Source organism: Balaenoptera borealis (assembly GCF_965194805.1).
Source record: "Balaenoptera borealis genome assembly, chromosome: 16".
Taxonomy (NCBI): domain Eukaryota; kingdom Metazoa; phylum Chordata; class Mammalia; order Artiodactyla; family Balaenopteridae; genus Balaenoptera; species Balaenoptera borealis.
In genome coordinates this window covers 66195584-66213617 of record NC_138872.1, presented here as the reverse complement: position 1 = coordinate 66213617, position 18034 = coordinate 66195584, and the positions used below count along the sequence as shown (strand labels likewise).

General features: G+C 39.2%; 1 protein-coding gene across 5 annotated transcripts in view; it reads left to right on the top strand.

The window, feature by feature from the left end:
• The window catches only part of LOC309614316 (acyl-coenzyme A synthetase ACSM1, mitochondrial-like), a 62388-nt gene extending 44571 nt beyond the window's left edge, over nucleotides 1-17817 (top strand). For all 5 annotated transcript variants that reach the window (XM_082362507.1, XM_082362510.1, XM_082362508.1 and 2 more), the window contains 4 exons: nucleotides 13458-13585; nucleotides 14690-14789; nucleotides 15851-15970; nucleotides 17469-17817. In XM_082362507.1, coding sequence (XP_082218633.1) covers nucleotides 13458-13585; nucleotides 14690-14789; nucleotides 15851-15970; nucleotides 17469-17555 — 435 coding nt within the window. In that variant the 3' untranslated portion in view covers nucleotides 17556-17817. The remainder of the gene's footprint in view (nucleotides 1-13457; nucleotides 13586-14689; nucleotides 14790-15850; nucleotides 15971-17468) is intronic.
• The last annotated feature ends 217 nt before the right edge of the window (nucleotides 17818-18034 follow it).

The following is an 18034-nucleotide window of genomic DNA, read 5'->3' as shown; positions in this document are numbered from 1 at the left end:
TAACTTTGCTGAATTCCTTTATTAGCTCTAACAATTTGTGTGTGTGTGAGAAAGTTTTTTAGGGTTTTGTACATGTAAGATCATGTTATCTGTGAACAGATCTAGTTTTAATTCTGTTTCATCTTGGTGCCTCATTTCTTTTTGTTGCCAAATTGATCTGGGTAAACTTCCAATACTTTGTTGAGTAGAAATGGTGAGATCAGGCTCTCCTGTCTTGTTCCTGATCTTAAGAGAAAATCTTTCAGTCTTTTACCAGTGAGAATGATGTTAGCTATGCTTTTTTTTAATATATGGCCTTTGTCATGTTGAGGATGTTTCCTTCTGTTCCTAGTTTATTAAATAAACTGAGGGTTTTTATCATGAAAGGGTATTGAATTTTGTTAAATGCTTTCTCTGCATCAATTGAATAGATATGTGGTCCCCCAGCCCCCACTTTCATTCTATTAGCATGGTTCATTACATTGATTGATTTTCATATGTTGAACCAGGAATAAATCCCACTTGGACATGGTATATAATCCTTTTAATATGTTGCTGAAATCTGTTTGCTAACATTTTGCTGAGAATTTTGCCCCAATTATTCATAAGGGTCTGTAGTGTTCTTTTCTTGTAGTATCTTTGTCTGGATTTGGTGTCAGAGTAATGTTGACCTCATAGATTGAGTTAAGGAGTATGTCCCTCCTCTTCAGTTTTTTGGAAGAGCTTGAGAATAATTGGTATTAATTCTTCTTTAAATGTTTGGGAGAATTCACCAATGAAGCCACCAGGTCTGGGGCTTTCTTTTCAGGGTGGGGAGGGATGAGAGGGTTGATTACTGATTCAATCTCCTTACTAGTTATATAGTTCTATTGAGATTTTTTATTTCTTCATGATTCATTTTTGGTAGATTATGTGTTTCTAGAAATTTGCCTCTTTCATCTAGATTATCCAGTCTTTCAGTGTATAATTGTTCATAGTGTTCTCTTGTAAACTTTTCTTTTTTTGGAATGTAAAATTGCTAGTAAAATCTCCTCTTGCATTTCTGATTTTAATAATTTGAATCATCTTTTTTCTTAATCAATATAGCTAAAAATTTGTCAATTTTTCATCTTATCAAAGAACCAACTTTTGGCTTTATTTGTTCTCTCTATTGTTTTCCTATTCTCTATTTTATTATTGTTAGATCCAAACTTATTTCCTTCCTTTGCTAGCTTTGGATTTAGTTTGCTCTCCTCTTTCTTGTTACTTAAGGTGTTAAGTTATTGATGTGAGATTTTTTTTTCCTAATGTAGGTGTTTAAAATTCCAAAGCAACACTGCTTTTGTTAAAGTCACAAGCTTTGGTATGTTGTAGTTTGGTTGTTATTTATCTCAATGTAATTTCTAATTTCCCCTGTGATTTCATTTTTGACTTATTGGTTGTTTAAGACTGTATTGCTTAATTTTCTACATATTTGTGAATTTCTCACTTTTCTTTTTGTTGTTAATTTTTAATTTCATTCTATGTGATCAGATAAGATACCTTGTATTATTTCAATCTTCTAAAATGTACTAATCTTTGTTTTGTGGCATATTATGTGGCCCATCCTATAGAATGTTCCATGTACATTTGAGAAAAATGTATGTTCTGTTGTTCTTAGGCAGGGTATTTTATATATGGGTCAGATCCAATTGGTGTGTAGTGTTAGTCAAATCCTCCACTTGATTATTGACCTTCTTTCTGGTTGTTCTATCCATTATTGAAAGTAATATATTGAACCCTCCAAGTGTTATTGTAGAGCTGTATATTTCTCCCTTCCATTCCATTAATGTTTATTTTATATAATTTGAAGTTTTGATTTCTCTTTTTAATTCTGTCAGTGTTTGCATCATATATTTTGACACTATGCTGTTATGTGCATATACGTTTCTGAATGTTATATAGTCTCAGTGAATTAATCTTTTTTTCAGTATATAATGCCCTTTTTTTGTTACTTGTACCAGTTTTCAACTTCAAGTTTATTTTGTCTGATATTATTAGATAGCCACCCTAGCTCTCTTTTGACTCCTATTTGTAGGGATTATCTTTTTCCATCTTTTCAACCTACGTTGTTTCTTTGAAGCTGAAATGAGTCGCTTATAGACAGTGTAGAGTTGGATCATGTTTTATCATCTGTTCTGCAAATCTCTGCCTTTGGATTGGAGAGTTTCATCCATTTACATTTAAAGTAATTATTGATAAGGAAAGACTTACATATGCCATTTTGCTATTCATCTTCTATATGTCTTAATGCTTTTTTGTCCCTCATTTCCTCCACTACTGCATTCTTTGGTGTTTAGTTGATATTTTGTAGTGACACATTTTGCTTCTCTTCTAATTTCCTTTGGTTTATATTCCTTAGATATTTTCTTCATGGTTACTATGGGGATTACATATAACATCCTAAAATTATAACAATCTAATTTGTATTGATACCAAATTAACTTCAAGTACATACAAAAGCTCTACTTCTAAGCATTATGGTGGTGTAAGACAATCCGTTTATCTCTCTCCTTTAATCTACAACTAGTAAAACATCCATAACTCAAAACCGGTTCCTCTGCTCAACACACCAGGACATAAGAGAGATCTACACATCTGTAATCTGAAGGTGGGTGGGTTGGAACACATAGAGGAGGCAGAACCAGGGCCCCCGATACTGGCCTCCTGGCTATCATGGGTGAGCCACAGTCCCAGAGAATCCAGTAGCAGCAGTGAAGGTGACACACATGACTCTGGCTTCCAACTGCAGCAGTGCCCATGGCCACAGAGAACTGGGCAGCAGTAGACGTGAGCCCCATGACCCCAGTCCCTTCAGGCACAGGAGCACATGAAACTCCAGACCCCTGCTTGTGGTGGTGGGGCCCATGAACTTGACAACCCCTGGCTCCAGCTTCAACCCCTCCCTCCAACTTCCCCCACTGGGGCAGCAGTGGCTGCAACCTAGGCAACCCCAGACACAGCGGAAGCTTCTGCCATACCAGTGTTCCTGGTGGTGATGCCAGCAACAGAAGTGACACCAGCAACAGCAAGGCACCAGTGACCCCAGGGGCACAAGAAGAGATTATGAGGGCATGGGGCCACACCTTGCACAGAGACAACGGAAGATGGAAAATGCAGATTCTCAAATACCGCAAGAGGCAGCTCTGGAAAGGCAAACCAAAAACGTGTGCTATACTGCCACCTACTTAAAAACAAAGGAAACACCTCTAGTTACCAATTGTTGGTTTGTTAGAAACAAAGTAAGCAAAACTTTATCTCTTAAGAAAGGTGTTGGATACTTAAATGCACTGGCACAGGAACATCTCATCAAGCACCATGAAAAACGATAGCAATGCAGTGTCCCAAAAAGAAAATGACAATTCTCCAGAAACCAAACTGAAAATCACAGAAGAGCGTGCTTTAACTGATGGAGAATTCAATATAGCTATCATGAAGAAACTCAATGAGCTACAAGAAAACTCAGAAAAGCAATTCAATGAGCTCAGGAATAAAGTTGATGAACAGAGGAATACTTTACAAAAGAGATTGGTTACCCTAAAGAGAAACAAACAAATTCTGGAGCTGAAGAACTCAATAACATGAGATAAAAAATGTACTAGAAACCATTGGAAATAGAGCAGACCATATGGAAAGGAGAATTAGTGAGCTCAAAGATAGAAATCTAGAAATGATTCAGGTAGGAGAGAGAAATACGGTTTTTAAAAAATGAAGAAACTCATCAGACTCCATTAGAAAAGGCAACATAAGGATAATGGGTATTCCAGAAGGAGGAGAGAAGATGAGATCAGAGAGCATATAAATAAATAAGAAATAATAGCTGAGAACTACCCAAACCATGAGAAGGAACTGGATGTATGACTCCACAAGCTAATAGAACACCTAATTATCTCAATGCAAACAGACCTTCTCCAAGGCACATTATATTAAGCTATCAAAATCAATGATAAAAAACAATTTTAAAGGCAGTGGGGAAAAAAAGACATTATCCTTCAAAGGTACTCACATTAGCCTATCAGCAGATTTCTCAGCAGAAACTACAGGCCAAGAGAGAGTGAAATGACATATTCAAATGTTGAAAGATAAAAACTGTCAGCCAAGACTCTTCTAAACAGCAAAGTTATCCTTCAGGTATGAAGGAGAAATAAAGGTTTTCCCTGACGAACAAAAGCTGAGGAAGTTCATCGCCACTAAACCTGCCTTACAAGAAATGTTGAAAGGAGCTCTTCTACCAAAATGAAAAGACAAAAGTACACAAAACTTTGAGTAAATAGATCGAATCAGAAAATTGCAACTCTATATAAGTTGTTAAACAGTTATAGCATAAAAGGGGGAAAAGCAGTAAAAATAACTAAGGTACTTCAATCTGGTAACAAACTTACAGTATAAAAGAAGATAATATGAGGTACACACACACAAATATAAAAGGGGAAGAGGAAAACGATGGAACCTGTATAGGCAAATGAGGTAAGATGTTATATACAGAAAAAGGGCTCTTTTATTTATGAGACATTTTATACAAACCTCAGGGTAACCACAAAACAAAACATAAGAAAAGAATAAGCTGAGAAAAACAACATAGAAAACCACCAAACTAAAATGGCAGAAAGAAACAGAAGGAAAAAAACCAAACCAAACCCCAAAAAACCCAAAAACAAACAACAACAAAAAAGTGGCAATGCAGAGCAACCAGAAAACCAAAGATAAAATGGCAGAACTAAGTCCTCATATATCATCAGTGATCACCCTAAATGCCAATGGATTAAAGTCACCAATCAAAAGAGACACAGTGGCTGGATGGATTAAAAAACAAGATCCAACTATATTCTGCCCCCAGGAGACTCATCTCAGCTCTAAAAACAAAATAGACTCTGAGTGAAGGGATGCGAGATGATACTCCAAGCAAAGGGCAGCCAAAACAAGTGGGTGTAGCTATATTTATAACAGACAAAATAGACTTCAAGCCAAGAATGGTAAGAAGAGCAAAAGATGAACATTACATAATAATAAAGGAGAGAATCCTTCAAGAATATATGATATTTATTAGCATATATACAGCCAACCCTCCAGATCTGCAGGTTTTACATCCACTGATTCAACTAACTGCTGATCAAAAAAAATTCAGAACACAATTCCAGAGAAGCAAAAGGCAAATCTAAATCTGTTGTGTGCCAGCAACTATTTGCATAGCATTTACATTGTATTAGGTATTATAAGTAATCTAGAGATGATATAAACTTTACAGGAAATTGTTTGTACATTATATGCAAATTATAAGAGACTTGAGCATCCTCAAATTTTGGTATCTGCAGGGGTTCCTGGAACCAACGACTGTATACACCTAACGTAGGAGCACCTAAAGTATATAAAGCGATTATTAACAGACCTAAAGGGAGAAATTGATGGCAGCACAATAATAGTAGGGGACTTTAACACTCCACTTCCATTAATGGATAGATCATTTAGACAAAAAGTCAACAAGGGAACATTGGCCTTAAATAAAACATTAGAGCAAATGGACTGAATAGATTTATATAGAACATTCTGTGCAAAAGCAGCAGACTACACATTCTTCTCAAGCACACATGGAACATTCTCAAGGCTAGGCCATGTGTTTGGACACAAAATAAGTCTCAATAAATTTAAGAAGACTGAAATCCTTTCAAGCATCTTTTCTGAATATAATGGTATGAAACTAGAAATCAACTACAAGAAGGAAGCTAGAAAAGTCACAGATATGTGGAGACTAAACAACATGGTACTGAACAACTACTGTGTCAATGGAGAAATTAAAGGAAAAAATTTTAAATACCTTAAGACAAATAAAAATGAAAGTATAACATACCAAAATCTGTGGGTTGCAGCAAAAGTGGTACTAAGAGGGAAGTTTATAGTGATACAGGCCTACGTCAAGAAACAAAAAAAGTCTCAAACAATTTAACCTTACACTTAAAGGAACTAGAAAAAGAACAGGTGAAGCCCAAAGTCAGTAGAAGGAAGGAAATAAAAATCAGAGCAGAAACAAATACAATAGAGACTTCAAAGACAATAGAAAAGATCAATGAAAGAAAGCTGGTTCTTTGCAAGATAAACAAAATTAACAAACCTGTAGCTCAACTCACAGAAAAAAAGAGAGAAGGCACTGATAAATAAAATAAAAAACAAAAGAGGTGTAATAACAATGGATACTACAGAAATACAAAAGATTGTGAGAATATTATGAACCAAAAATGGACAACCTAGAATAAATGGAAACATTCTTAGAATCATGCAACCTTCTAAGATTGAATCATGAAGAAATAGAAAATATGGATAGACTGATAAACATTAAGGAGATTGAAACAGTAGTTGAAAACCTCCCAGAAAGCCAGATGACTTCACTGGTGAATTCTACCAAACATTCAAAGAAGATTAATACCTATCAGATTGAAACTATTCCAAAAAATTGAAGAGGAAAGACTGTTCCCTAACTCATTTTACAAGGCCAACATTAGACTGATACCAAACCAGACAAGGATAACACACACGAAAAAGAAAGTTGCAAGCCAATATCTCTGATGAACATAGATGCAAAAGTTATCAACAAAATATTAGCAAACCTAATACAATAATACATTAAAAGGATTATACACCATGATGGAGTGGGACTTATTACAGGGATCCAAGGATGGCTCAATATATGCAAATCAAGCAACGTGGTACACCACATTAACAAAACAAAGAATAAAAATCATATGATTATCTCTACAGTTGCAGAAAAATCATTTGACAATGTTTAACATCCATTTATGATTAAAAATAGCTCTCAATAAAGTGGGTATGGAAGGAATATATCTCAACATAATAAAGCCCACTTATGACAAACCCACAACTAAAACCATACTCAACAGTGAGACGCTGAAAGCCATCCCTCTAAAATCAGGAAGAAGACAAGGATGAGCATCCTCGCCCCTCTTATTCAACATAGTATTGGAAGTTTTAACCACAGCCCTTAGGCAAGAAAAAGAAATAAAAGGCATCCAAATTGGAAAGGTGACAAACTTTACTTGTCACCTTATTTGCAGATGGCATGATTTTATATGTAGAAAACCCTAAAGACTCCACCAAAAACTATTGGAAGTAATAAATGAAAAGAGGAAAGTTGCAGGGTACAAAATCAGTATACAAAAATCTGTTGCATTTATATACAATAACAATGAACTAGCAGAAGAATACATTAAGAAAAAAATCCCACTTACAATCACAACAAGTAGAATAAAATCCTTAGGAATAAATTTAACTAAGGAGGTGGAAGACCTGTACACTAAAAACTATAAGACATTGTTGAAAGAAATTGGAGAAGAAGCAAAGAAATGGAAAACTAGTTCATGCTCATGCATTGGAAGGATTAACATTGTTAAAAATGTTCATTTCACCTAAAGTAATCTGCAGATTCAGTGCAATCCATATCAAAATCACAATAACATTTTTCACAGAAATAGAACAAAAAATTCTAAATTTGTCTGGAACCACAAAAGACCCCAAGTACCCAAAGCAATCCTGACTGAGAAAACAGAACAAAGTGGGAGGTATCACACTTGCTGATTTCAAATCATACTACAAAGTTATACTATTCAAAATAACTTGGCAGAAAAACAGACACATAGATCAATGGAAATAGTTGAGAGCCCAGAAATAAACTCACACATATATGGACAACAAATTTATGACAAGGGAGCCAGGAATCTACAATGGAGAAAAGAAAGTCTCTTTAATAAATGGTGTTGGGAAAGCTAGACAGCCACACACAAAAGAGTGAAACTAGACCACTGTCTTACGTCATACACAAAAATTAACTCAAAATGGATTAAAAACTTGAATGTAAGACCTAAAACCATAAAACTCCTAGAAGAAAACATAGACAGTGTGCGCTTTGACATTGGTCTTAGCAATATATTTTTGGCTATGTCTCCTCAGGCAAGGGCACCAAAAACAAAAGTAAACTGGGACTACACCAAACTAAAAAGCTTCTGCACAGCAAAGGAAACCATCAACAAAACAGAGAAGGACAAATACCTGTGATTTCACTCATATGTGGAATATTAAAAAAACAAACAAAACAAAAGCAAATGCATAGATATGGAGAACATATTAATGGTTATCAGAGAGAATGGGGGTTGGAGGGCAAAGTGGGTAAAGAGGGTCAATTGTATGGTGAAAGATGGAAACTAGAGTTTTGGTGGTGAGCATGCTGTAGTGTATAAAGAAGTCAAATTATAATGTATGTGTGAAACATATGATGTTATAAACCAATGCTACCTCATTAAAAACATGTAAGCAGTAAAAGAAACAAAAACAAGAAACTCTACTTCTATAGAGCTTTGTCCCCTCTTTCTGATACTGATGCCATAAATTATATCTTTGTACACTGTACCCAAAAATATAGACTTAGAATTTTTTTTATAAATTAAAAAAAAATACTATAGAAAATTAAAAGTGGAGTCACAAATCAAAATTACAGTAATATTGGCTTTTACATTTGCCCACACACTTACCTTTTCCAAAGATATCTTTATATGGATTTGACACATGTCTAGAGTCTTTTCATTTTAACCTGTAGGAATCCCTTTACCATATCTGCTAGGGCAGGTCTAGTGGTAATGAACTCCCTCAGCTTTTTTCTGAAAATATCTTAATTTCTCCCTCATTTTTAAGGAGTGTTTTGAAGGCAGGATAGAGAAGTCTTGATTGACAGTTTTTTTCTTTCAACACATTAAATATGTAATCCCACCACCTCTGGCCTTCAAGGTTTCCTATGAGAATCAGCTGATAATCTTACTGAGGATCCTTGTATGTGATGAGTCACTTCTCTTGCTGTTTTCAAGATTCTATTTGGCTTCCAATATTTTGATGTTTATGTATCCTGGTGTGGGTCTCTTGGGATTATCTTATTGGATTTCTTTGAACTTCTTGTATTTGTAAATTCATGTGTTTCGTTACATTTGAGAAGACTTTGCCCCTTATATCTTCAGATAATATTCCTGTCCCTTTCTCTGTTTCATTTCCTTCTCTCATAATGCACATGTTTGTCTGCTCGATGGTGTCATGCAAGTCCATTAGGCTCTGTTTGCTTTTCCTCATTTTTTTCCTTTTTGCTCCTCAGACCCAATAAATTCTATTGTTCTGTCTTCAACTCTCCAATCCTTTCTTATTCCTGTTTTAAACTGCTGCCAAACACTTTAGTGAATTTTTTGTTTTAGTTATTGCACTTTTCTAGAACGTCTGTTTGGTGCCTTTACATAATTTCCATCTCTTTGTTAATATTCTCATTTTGTCCATATGTCATTTTTCTGACTTCTTGTAGTGCTTTGTCCATTTCTTCCTTTACCTCTGTGACCACATTTAACAAACTTGATTTAAACTGTTTGTCTAGTAAGTCTTATGTCTGGACTTCCTCAGGGATGGGTTCTGTCAATTAATTTCATTCCTTTGAATGAGGCATGCTTTTTAAAAAATATTTATTTTTTACAGAGGATCTTTGTTGCGGCATGCCGGATCTTTTGTTGCAGCATGTGGGCTTCTTTCTAGTTGTGGCATGTGGATTTTCTCTCTCTAGTTGTGGCGCACAGGCTCCAGAGTGCATGGGCTCTGTAGTTTGCAGCATGCGTGCTGCCTAGTTGAGGCAAACGTGCTCAGTAGTTGTGGCGTGTGGGCTTAGTTGCCCCACGGCATGAGGGATCTTAGCTCCCCGACCAAGGATCGAACCCATTTCCCCTGCATTGGAAGGTGGATTCTTTACTACTGGACCACCAGGGAAGTCCTGAGGCATGATTTCTGTCTCATTGTATGTCTTGTAATTTTTAGTTGAATATTGGTCCTCTCACTATTACAATGTGGTAGCTCTGGAAATCAGATTCTCCTGCTTCCCTGGCGGTTGGGGTTGCTGGGGTTTTGTTGTTATTGTTTTGTTTTGTTGACCATTGAAGCCTATAATAGTATGTTTGTTTTGAGACGTTTCCAAACGCTTCTTGCAAAGACAATTATTTGCCATGTGTGATCACACTGAAGCTTCTGATCATTTAGCTCATGTTCAGCTAATGTTTTGACAGAGATATTCTTGAGTGCTAAGAGGTCAAACAAACAAAAATACCAATAACAACAAAAAGGAGAGAACAACCAATGTACAATTTAGGTCTGTGCTGGGGTACTCCTTCACCACTTAGCTAGGCTTGCTCTGAGCCTAGAGATCAGTCTGAGGTGAAAGCTTAAGGTCTTCTTAGGACTCTTGTGAGCACACGTCTTGCTCAGGTGTGTGCATGGTTTTCTAAATACTGCCATGTGCACAGCTGTCTTGAATATCCTAATTTCTCGAAAGAATCTCACCCCAGCTTCTCCTCCAGACCTTGATGATCTATTGTATATCTCCACCCATAAGTTCTTACCTCAGGCATCTTTTAGTTTTGTAGTCTTCCAGGTAGCTTCTATGAACAGTGCCTATTGCTTTTCCCACTTGTATTCTGAGTTACATGAACTGGGTGCCTTGCACCAGTTCTCCAATTATCCCGAAACAGGTTACAACAGGTGTGTACAATAATTTGCAAATGAGATCTTCTCTGCTCTCTCTGGTTGGAGCCGGGGGACCGGGAACTGGGCTGCCATCTGCTCAAGACCAAAACTGCCATGCAGGACAGGGGAGCAAGGGTGAATAAAATGTCACAAAGCTTTTCTACCATGTTTAAGATGGCTTTTTCTTGATTGGGTATTTATAAGGTTGTTTTAAGCCTTTGACTCTTTCCCAGATGTCATACATAGTCAATTCAACTTCTTATACTTTTTTTGTGGTTTTGTGGGTGAAATGAGACCTTAAATCTTCCTCATATGCCATGTTTTTTTGACATCACCCACCATTAGCACTTTTTAAAAGTAGTCAAGGTGAAGAACTCACTTTGGTGCCTCTGTAGACTCTGACCATCTCTGTGTGGTAGATGTGATACTATTCTCCTACCATTCAGGAGCTTTTCAATGGCTCTGAGAATCTACTTCCAAGAAGTTCAGGCCCAGAGAGACAAAGGAATTCCTTCCCTGGGTGTGGGAGTCCCATCTGCAAGGTTCCAATCTCTGACCCTACCTGAGATGATTGACATCAAGAAGTTTCATTTCCTTCAAGGAAGACCTGTCCACAGGGATGTGTCAGGTCAACTGTATCACAGTACACTGAGATGGACAGCAGTTCAAAGGGTACATGAATTGGGGGTGGGACTTTTTCTGTACCCTTTGGTGTGGTGTCTCCTAAATTTCAGTCATTAAATTCCATGTCAACTATTTTTTTGCCATATCCATGCACCATCTATATTATTACTTACATTATTTTTCACTTTAAATCAAATTATTACTTTAAAGCATTTGTTTAAAAAAGAATTTGATCTGCTATCACAAGTGGAAAACAGTATCTCTTGCCAAAAACAGGAGGCAATTATAACCATAACTATAATACACACAAAACATTTTCTTAAATTCTAGCTAACTTCTATTTTCACTAAAAGTTCTGAAATGGTGTAAAACTCTAAATGGAAAGTTACCTTTAAAACTGTATAAAAATAAAAAATTAAAGGCAAAAAAAGCTCTGAAATGGAAACTTATCTTACTCTTGGTAGTTGCAGAGCTTTTAGAAATATGTCCGAGAATCTCAATATCATCAGACCAATTGGACGGGACTCTAAAAAAGGATGCAATTTAATGTTTAAAGATTTTTTTTCTGAAACCTCTTAAAGTTATTCCATGTTCCAGAAGAAGAAAAATCCCAACACAGTGCTTAGTGGTGACATGCATAGGCCGTAAATTCAAATGCCAACCCTCCCACTGCCCAGCTGAGTGACTTTGAGTGAGTTGTTGTGCCTCCTTGAACATCAGTTTCCTCTTCTGTAAAATGCGCTAAAAAATGCCAGCCTCACACAAATCTGTAAGGTTCACAGCAGCTTTATGCATAATAGTTAAAAATGAAACTACCCAGATGCCCTTCAGTGGGTGAATGTTTAAACTGTGTCTCATGTGTAACGTGAGATACTGTTCAGCAATAAATATGATCAAACTGTTGATGAACACAACAATGTGGATGGATCCCCAGAGAATGATACTGAGTTTTAAAAAAGAGCCAGTCCCAAAGGTTATATACTATATAATTCCATTTATGTAACATTATTAAAATGACAAAATTACAAAAATGGAGAATAGGTTAGTCATTGCCAAGGGGTTAGGTATGGGAAGGGAGGAGGAAGAAGGGAGAGGAGAGAAGTGGATGTGGATATAAAAGCAACGTGAGAGATCCTGGTGATGAAGGGACTGTTCTGTACCTTGACTGTGGTGGTAGACACATGGACCTACACATGTGACAAAATGGCATAGAACTAGATACACTCACACACACACACGAGTACAAGTAAAAAACTGGGGAAACCTGAGTAAGATTGGTGGATGTTATCAATGTTAATATCCTGATTATGATATTGAGCATTATTTTTGCAAGATGTTACCATTGGGAGAAACTAGGTAGAGGGTACATGAGATCTCTCTGTATTATTTCTTATAACTGCATGCAAATATACAATTATCTTAAAAGTTTAATGAAAAACACCAGCTTCATAGGCTTTCTGTGAGGCTCAAATGAGGTAATATTTTGGGAAGAAAATTCATTCAGCAAACGTTTATTGACACCTCCCGTCTGTCCAGCCACTGTGTAAATGCAGAGCTTATAACAGTGAATAAAATAGAGTTATGCTCTAGCGGAAATTTTATTTTACTGGAGTGGCACACAGAAGTGAGTTGTTATTTCTAAAAATTGTTCTGGGGACTTCCCTGGTAGCGCAGTGGTTGAGAGTCCGCCTACCAATGCAGGGGACACGGTTTCGATCCCTGGTCTGGGATGATCCCACATGCCGCGGAGCAGCTAAGCCTGTGTCCCACAGCTACTGAGCCTGGACTCTAGAGCCCGTGAGCCACAACTATTGAGCCCACGTGCCGCAACTACTGAAGCTCGCACACCTAGAGCCCATGCTCTTTACTTTACTTTGGTCAAAGTAAAGTTTGGTCACAACTTTACTTTGGTCCCTACATTGCAGCAACAAGAGAAACCGCCGCAATGAGAAGCCCGTTTACCGCAACGAAGAGTAGCCCCCGCTCGCCGCAACTATAGAAAGCCCGCGTGCAGCAATGAAGACCCAACGCAGCCAAAAATAAATAAATAAATAAATGAAATAAATTTAAGAAAATTGTTCTTAAAATTGGTTTAACATTGTTCCCTAATCGACCAGTAGCATGCATTGAGTGCTTGCACGTAATGAAAGTAGACTCAGAGAGATTATAAAAATTGCCCAGGTGCCAGGTAGAGCCAGAAGCAGGATTCAAACCCAGATCCGAGCCCATTGCTGTAGCTCATCATCTCTAAACTCACTGTTTTTGACAGAGGAGTATTGTTCTCTTTGCAGAGTAACCCGGTGAAGACAGCCGAAGTGGAGTGTGGGGACTTTTACAACAGTGGGGACAGAGCAACTATTGATGCGGAGGGCTACTTCTGGTTCCTGGGGAGGGCCGATGATGTCATCAATGCCTCCGGGTAGGTGTGGCTGACCCTGAGCCGGGAGGTACCACCCTCACGAGCCTGGTGGGAGGTAGCACGCCCAGACATTCCTTCATGCCTCGGTGACGGACTCTCAGCCTAATATGAACCAAAGTAAGACATCATGCAATTTAAAGGCACTGGGAAGGAAAGCTTTACTTTGGTCCCTATTTGTTGAGGGAGCTTATTCTGTGTGCTCCTCTGATGAAGCACATGTCACAGAAACACATAACACCAACAATAATAAAATTCACCTGTGTGGAATACGCTCTATGTGACGGTACTCTCTGTAGAGCTTTGTACGATCCACCTCCCAATGCTGTAAGGTAGATGTGATTATGCCCATCTTATTTTATTTTATCTTTTTGGGGTGCGGGGAGGGGGTGGGTGTGGAGGCCCGCACTGCGCGGCACGCAGGATCTTAGTTCCCCGACCGGGGATTGAACCCGTGCCCCCTGCAGTGGGAGCACGTAGCCCTAACCACTGGACCGCCAGGGAATTCCCATGATTATGCCCATTTTACATGAGGAAACGGAGTCAGTGACCGGTGAAAAACGTTGCCTGAAGTTTCAAAGACAGTACAGGGTGGGGCCCAGATTTGAACAAAGGCGGTCTGACTCCAAGTCTGTTGTTCCTAACTCTTACATGATTTATAAAGAAAAAAAGTGACACGTTACACTAGAATAACATGTTTTCTTGGGAATTTCGGGAAAATTGAGTTTGTTTTTTTAAATTTCTAGAACAAATGCTGATATAGTGAGGCATAGGGTGTAAAATTTGTACAAATGTTTAAGCAAGAGTTTTCATGCCAGGGGCAGCTGCTTCAGCTTGAGCCAAGCCCCAGAGCACTGGGAGGACGAAGCATTCACCTCCCTCACCTGGGGTCGAGAGGTGAGGAGCCCTGGGGAGCATCTGAGCCTTGTATTCCTTAGCATGGAATGTTCAGGACATCACACTTCAGTCCCATTACACAGACCTCTGGCGCCCTGTGACAGATACCCTCCATGCCAAGGGAAGATGTGTCTCTCCAAAAGATGCGATCTGAGGGCCTCGGTTACCCTCGCCCGGGAATTGGCTCAGAAGGAACCATTGGTCCTGCAGGTACCGCATTGGGCCAGCAGAAGTGGAGAACGCCCTGGCAGAGCACCCAGCGGTGGCTGAGTCCGCTGTGGTGAGCAGCCCCGACCCGATCCGAGGGGAGGTGAGGAACGGGACGTGGAGGTCATCGTGGCTGGGTGTGGGGCTGGGATGGCAGGTGAGGGGAAAACTTCCAGGCCATGCCTACCCAGCCTTGGAGCTAGGGTGAAGGGAGGGGCAAGGCTGGTGTGCATGTGCACTTACACGATGTGGTCAGCAGGGGGCACTGTAGCCTCATCTGTGACTGGAACGATGCTGATTGTGAATGCTGCTGCTGCTGCCATCTAGTAGTTCATCAGCTCTTACTGGGTGTCAGCTCATTTATCCTCACAGAACACAATGAATTAAGGACTCTTTTTATACCTTTTTGCAGAGAAGGAAACAGAGGCATAAAGAGGTTAAATAACTTGCCTGGATTACACAGCTAATAAGTGGTGGGAAATTGAGCACTCTGGCTCCAGAGCATGCATCCTTGATTCAACAAGTGTTTATTGAACACCTTCTACGTACAGTCCCTGTGAAATGAAATGAGGACATAAATAACAATAGGAAACTAATAAATTACCAACATTTATTAAATGCCCACAAGGTCTTAACTATTATTAAATGCCCACAGAACTCTACCTACAATAATAGTGAAAATGGTGATGATAACAATGATAGGAATACAAATACTTTTAAACTGGCTTCACGTTTTATGTGTATTATCTCATGGAATCTTTACACAAACCTGATGAGGAATGAACCTGTCCTCTCCCCATTTCGCAGAGAAGGAGATCGACATTAAGATAGGTTAAGAAATGTTCCAAGGCAAAGAGTGGAAATTGGAAGTACTGGGATTTGAACCTGGGATTTCCAAAGGCTCTACTGTCAGTTTGTTTTCCCATGAATTTAGCAAGCATTTACTCTTTATTTTAAAATTTTTATTTATTTATTTATTGGCCGCGCAGTGTGGCATGGCACGCGGGATCTTAGTTCCCTGACTAGGGATCGAACCCGCGCCCCCTGTGGTGGGAGCGTGGAGTCTTCACCACTGGACCTCCAGGGAAGTCCCAAGCATTTACTCCTTAAACTATAATTTGGTTGTCACTCGCCCTGAGCCTCCACTCTGCTTCTTCACTGCAGGTAGTGAAGGCTTTCATTGTCCTGACCCCAAAATTCCTGTCCCATGATCGGGACCAGCTCACCAAGGAGCTGCAGCAGCATGTGAAGTCAGTGACAGCACCGTACAAGTACCCAAGGAAGGTGAGTGAGAGCAGATGGATGGGGTCTGGTCCCTGTGAGTGGTTCCGGGGGCTCCACTGTCTCAAGTCTCATGCAGTGTCTGGGGTGAAGCCTAAGTAGCCAAGAGCACTAATATTTTTCTCTGCAGAAGAAGCGTTTCAGCTTAGGGGTGTGAGGGAGCCCACTGAATCGGATGGAACCTCGATCCTGTGTCAGAAACTCATCCATTGCCAGCATGTCAACCTAAAGAAAAAAATCAGACAATTACCCAAAGATATCCAAGAAGGTTATTTATAATCTTTCAAAATTTGAAAAAGACACCCAAACCAGCAACTTCCAAACTATTAAACAACATTATTTGTCGTAAGAAATACATTCCATATTGCAACCCAATACACATAAACATACATAACAAACAAAAATGAACAAAATGATATTTACCCTAACAACATGTAATGCATTCTGATATTTTTTGTTCAACTTCATTTGTTTTAAATGCTCTGTACAACCTATAAAAATGTGCAGCAATAGAGAAATGATGAAATTACTCATGGAATTTAATATTATTCTGTAATTTAAAATAATCATGCAGATTGTTAACATAAAATATCACAATAATATATTATTGAGATAAAAAAGCAGGCTAAGAAAGAACATATGTAGCGCTGATTTGTTTAAAAACAAGTTAAAATTTCCTTCTTTTGTAGTAATACTTTGCTGCATTGTCTGAATGTTTACAATCAATACATATTATAAAGCTATATAGCTAACATTTATTGAGCATTTACTGTGTGTACCAGACCCTGGACTCAGTGCTTTACATGAATTATTATTTCATTTAATCCTCTCCACAACCTGAGATAATCATCCCAGTCTACAGAGAGGAAACTGAGGCTGAGAGACTCAAAGTAAATTGCCTGAGATTAGAGTAAATAGAAGCTGGAATTCAACCCCATGTGTATCTGACAACAGAGTTCATGCTGCTATACTATTAGGGTCTGATGCTTTATCGAGAGTAGAATAGAGGATGTGTACCAGTCAGGAAGGGCTACATGTTACTGTGGGTAACAAACAGTCCCAAAGGTGTAGTGGATTATAACGAGGACGGTGTCTTTCTTGCTCACGCCACTTGTCCACCATAGCTTTCCCGGAGCCTTTGCTCCACATCCCCTCATCCTGGGACCAGGATAAAGGAGCAGCCACCACGTAGGTACCTCCCAGAGTCCTAGAAGAGATGGACAGAGGGGGTGGCCTGTCTCAATGACTCCCAACTTTTCTGTTAGAGGTGGCAGGCACACTTCACTCCTACTCATATTTCACTGGTCAAAGTACATCAAAGGGCTGCATCCAACTTCAGGAGGTCCGAGGAGAATCTGATACAAATGGTGGACCCCATTAAGGCCCCCACATGGCGCCAGCCTGTCTGAGGGACTGTGAGAGGGCAAAGGAGGAGAGCTGAGGCTTGATAGAAAATGACGGGGGGACTTAGTCAGAATGTGTTTGCTTTATCCTCAACCAGGTGGAGTTTGTCTCAGAGCTGCCCAAAACCATCACTGGCAAGATAAAAAGAAGTGAACTCCGGAAGAAGGAGTTTGGTCAGATGTAATTGGCAGTAAACTCAGAAACCACTGTGTGATGTTGGCCAAATGCCTGGCGGCCTCAGTTTCCTCACGATGGTGAGGGTGAGGAGAGGAACGCAGAGAGAGTTGACTTGAAAGAGAGCCAGAAGTGTCAACATTCCAGCATTTTTGTCTTTTAAATTAATATCAATCACTATCCTTCCTCCAAGTTCCCTGTTCCTTTCAGATTGCCCAGCTGAGCACTCAGAATGGGGTTGAAGCAAATTAAATACTGACTCAGCATCCACAGTGAGTCTGTTGTGCATTTATTCTGCGAAAGATCCAGTGCTAAATGCTGTCCCTCGTAATTCCCCCAACCCACATCAGAGATTGCCCCAGGGCCTGATTCTCCCTCCTGGTTCCAGAGACTCTGGGACCCAGTCAACGACCAGGACATAGAGGTCTAGGAGGAACAGTCCATGTGGCCCCCGGGGTCTGCTCCTGCCTGGCTTGCCTCTGCCCAACT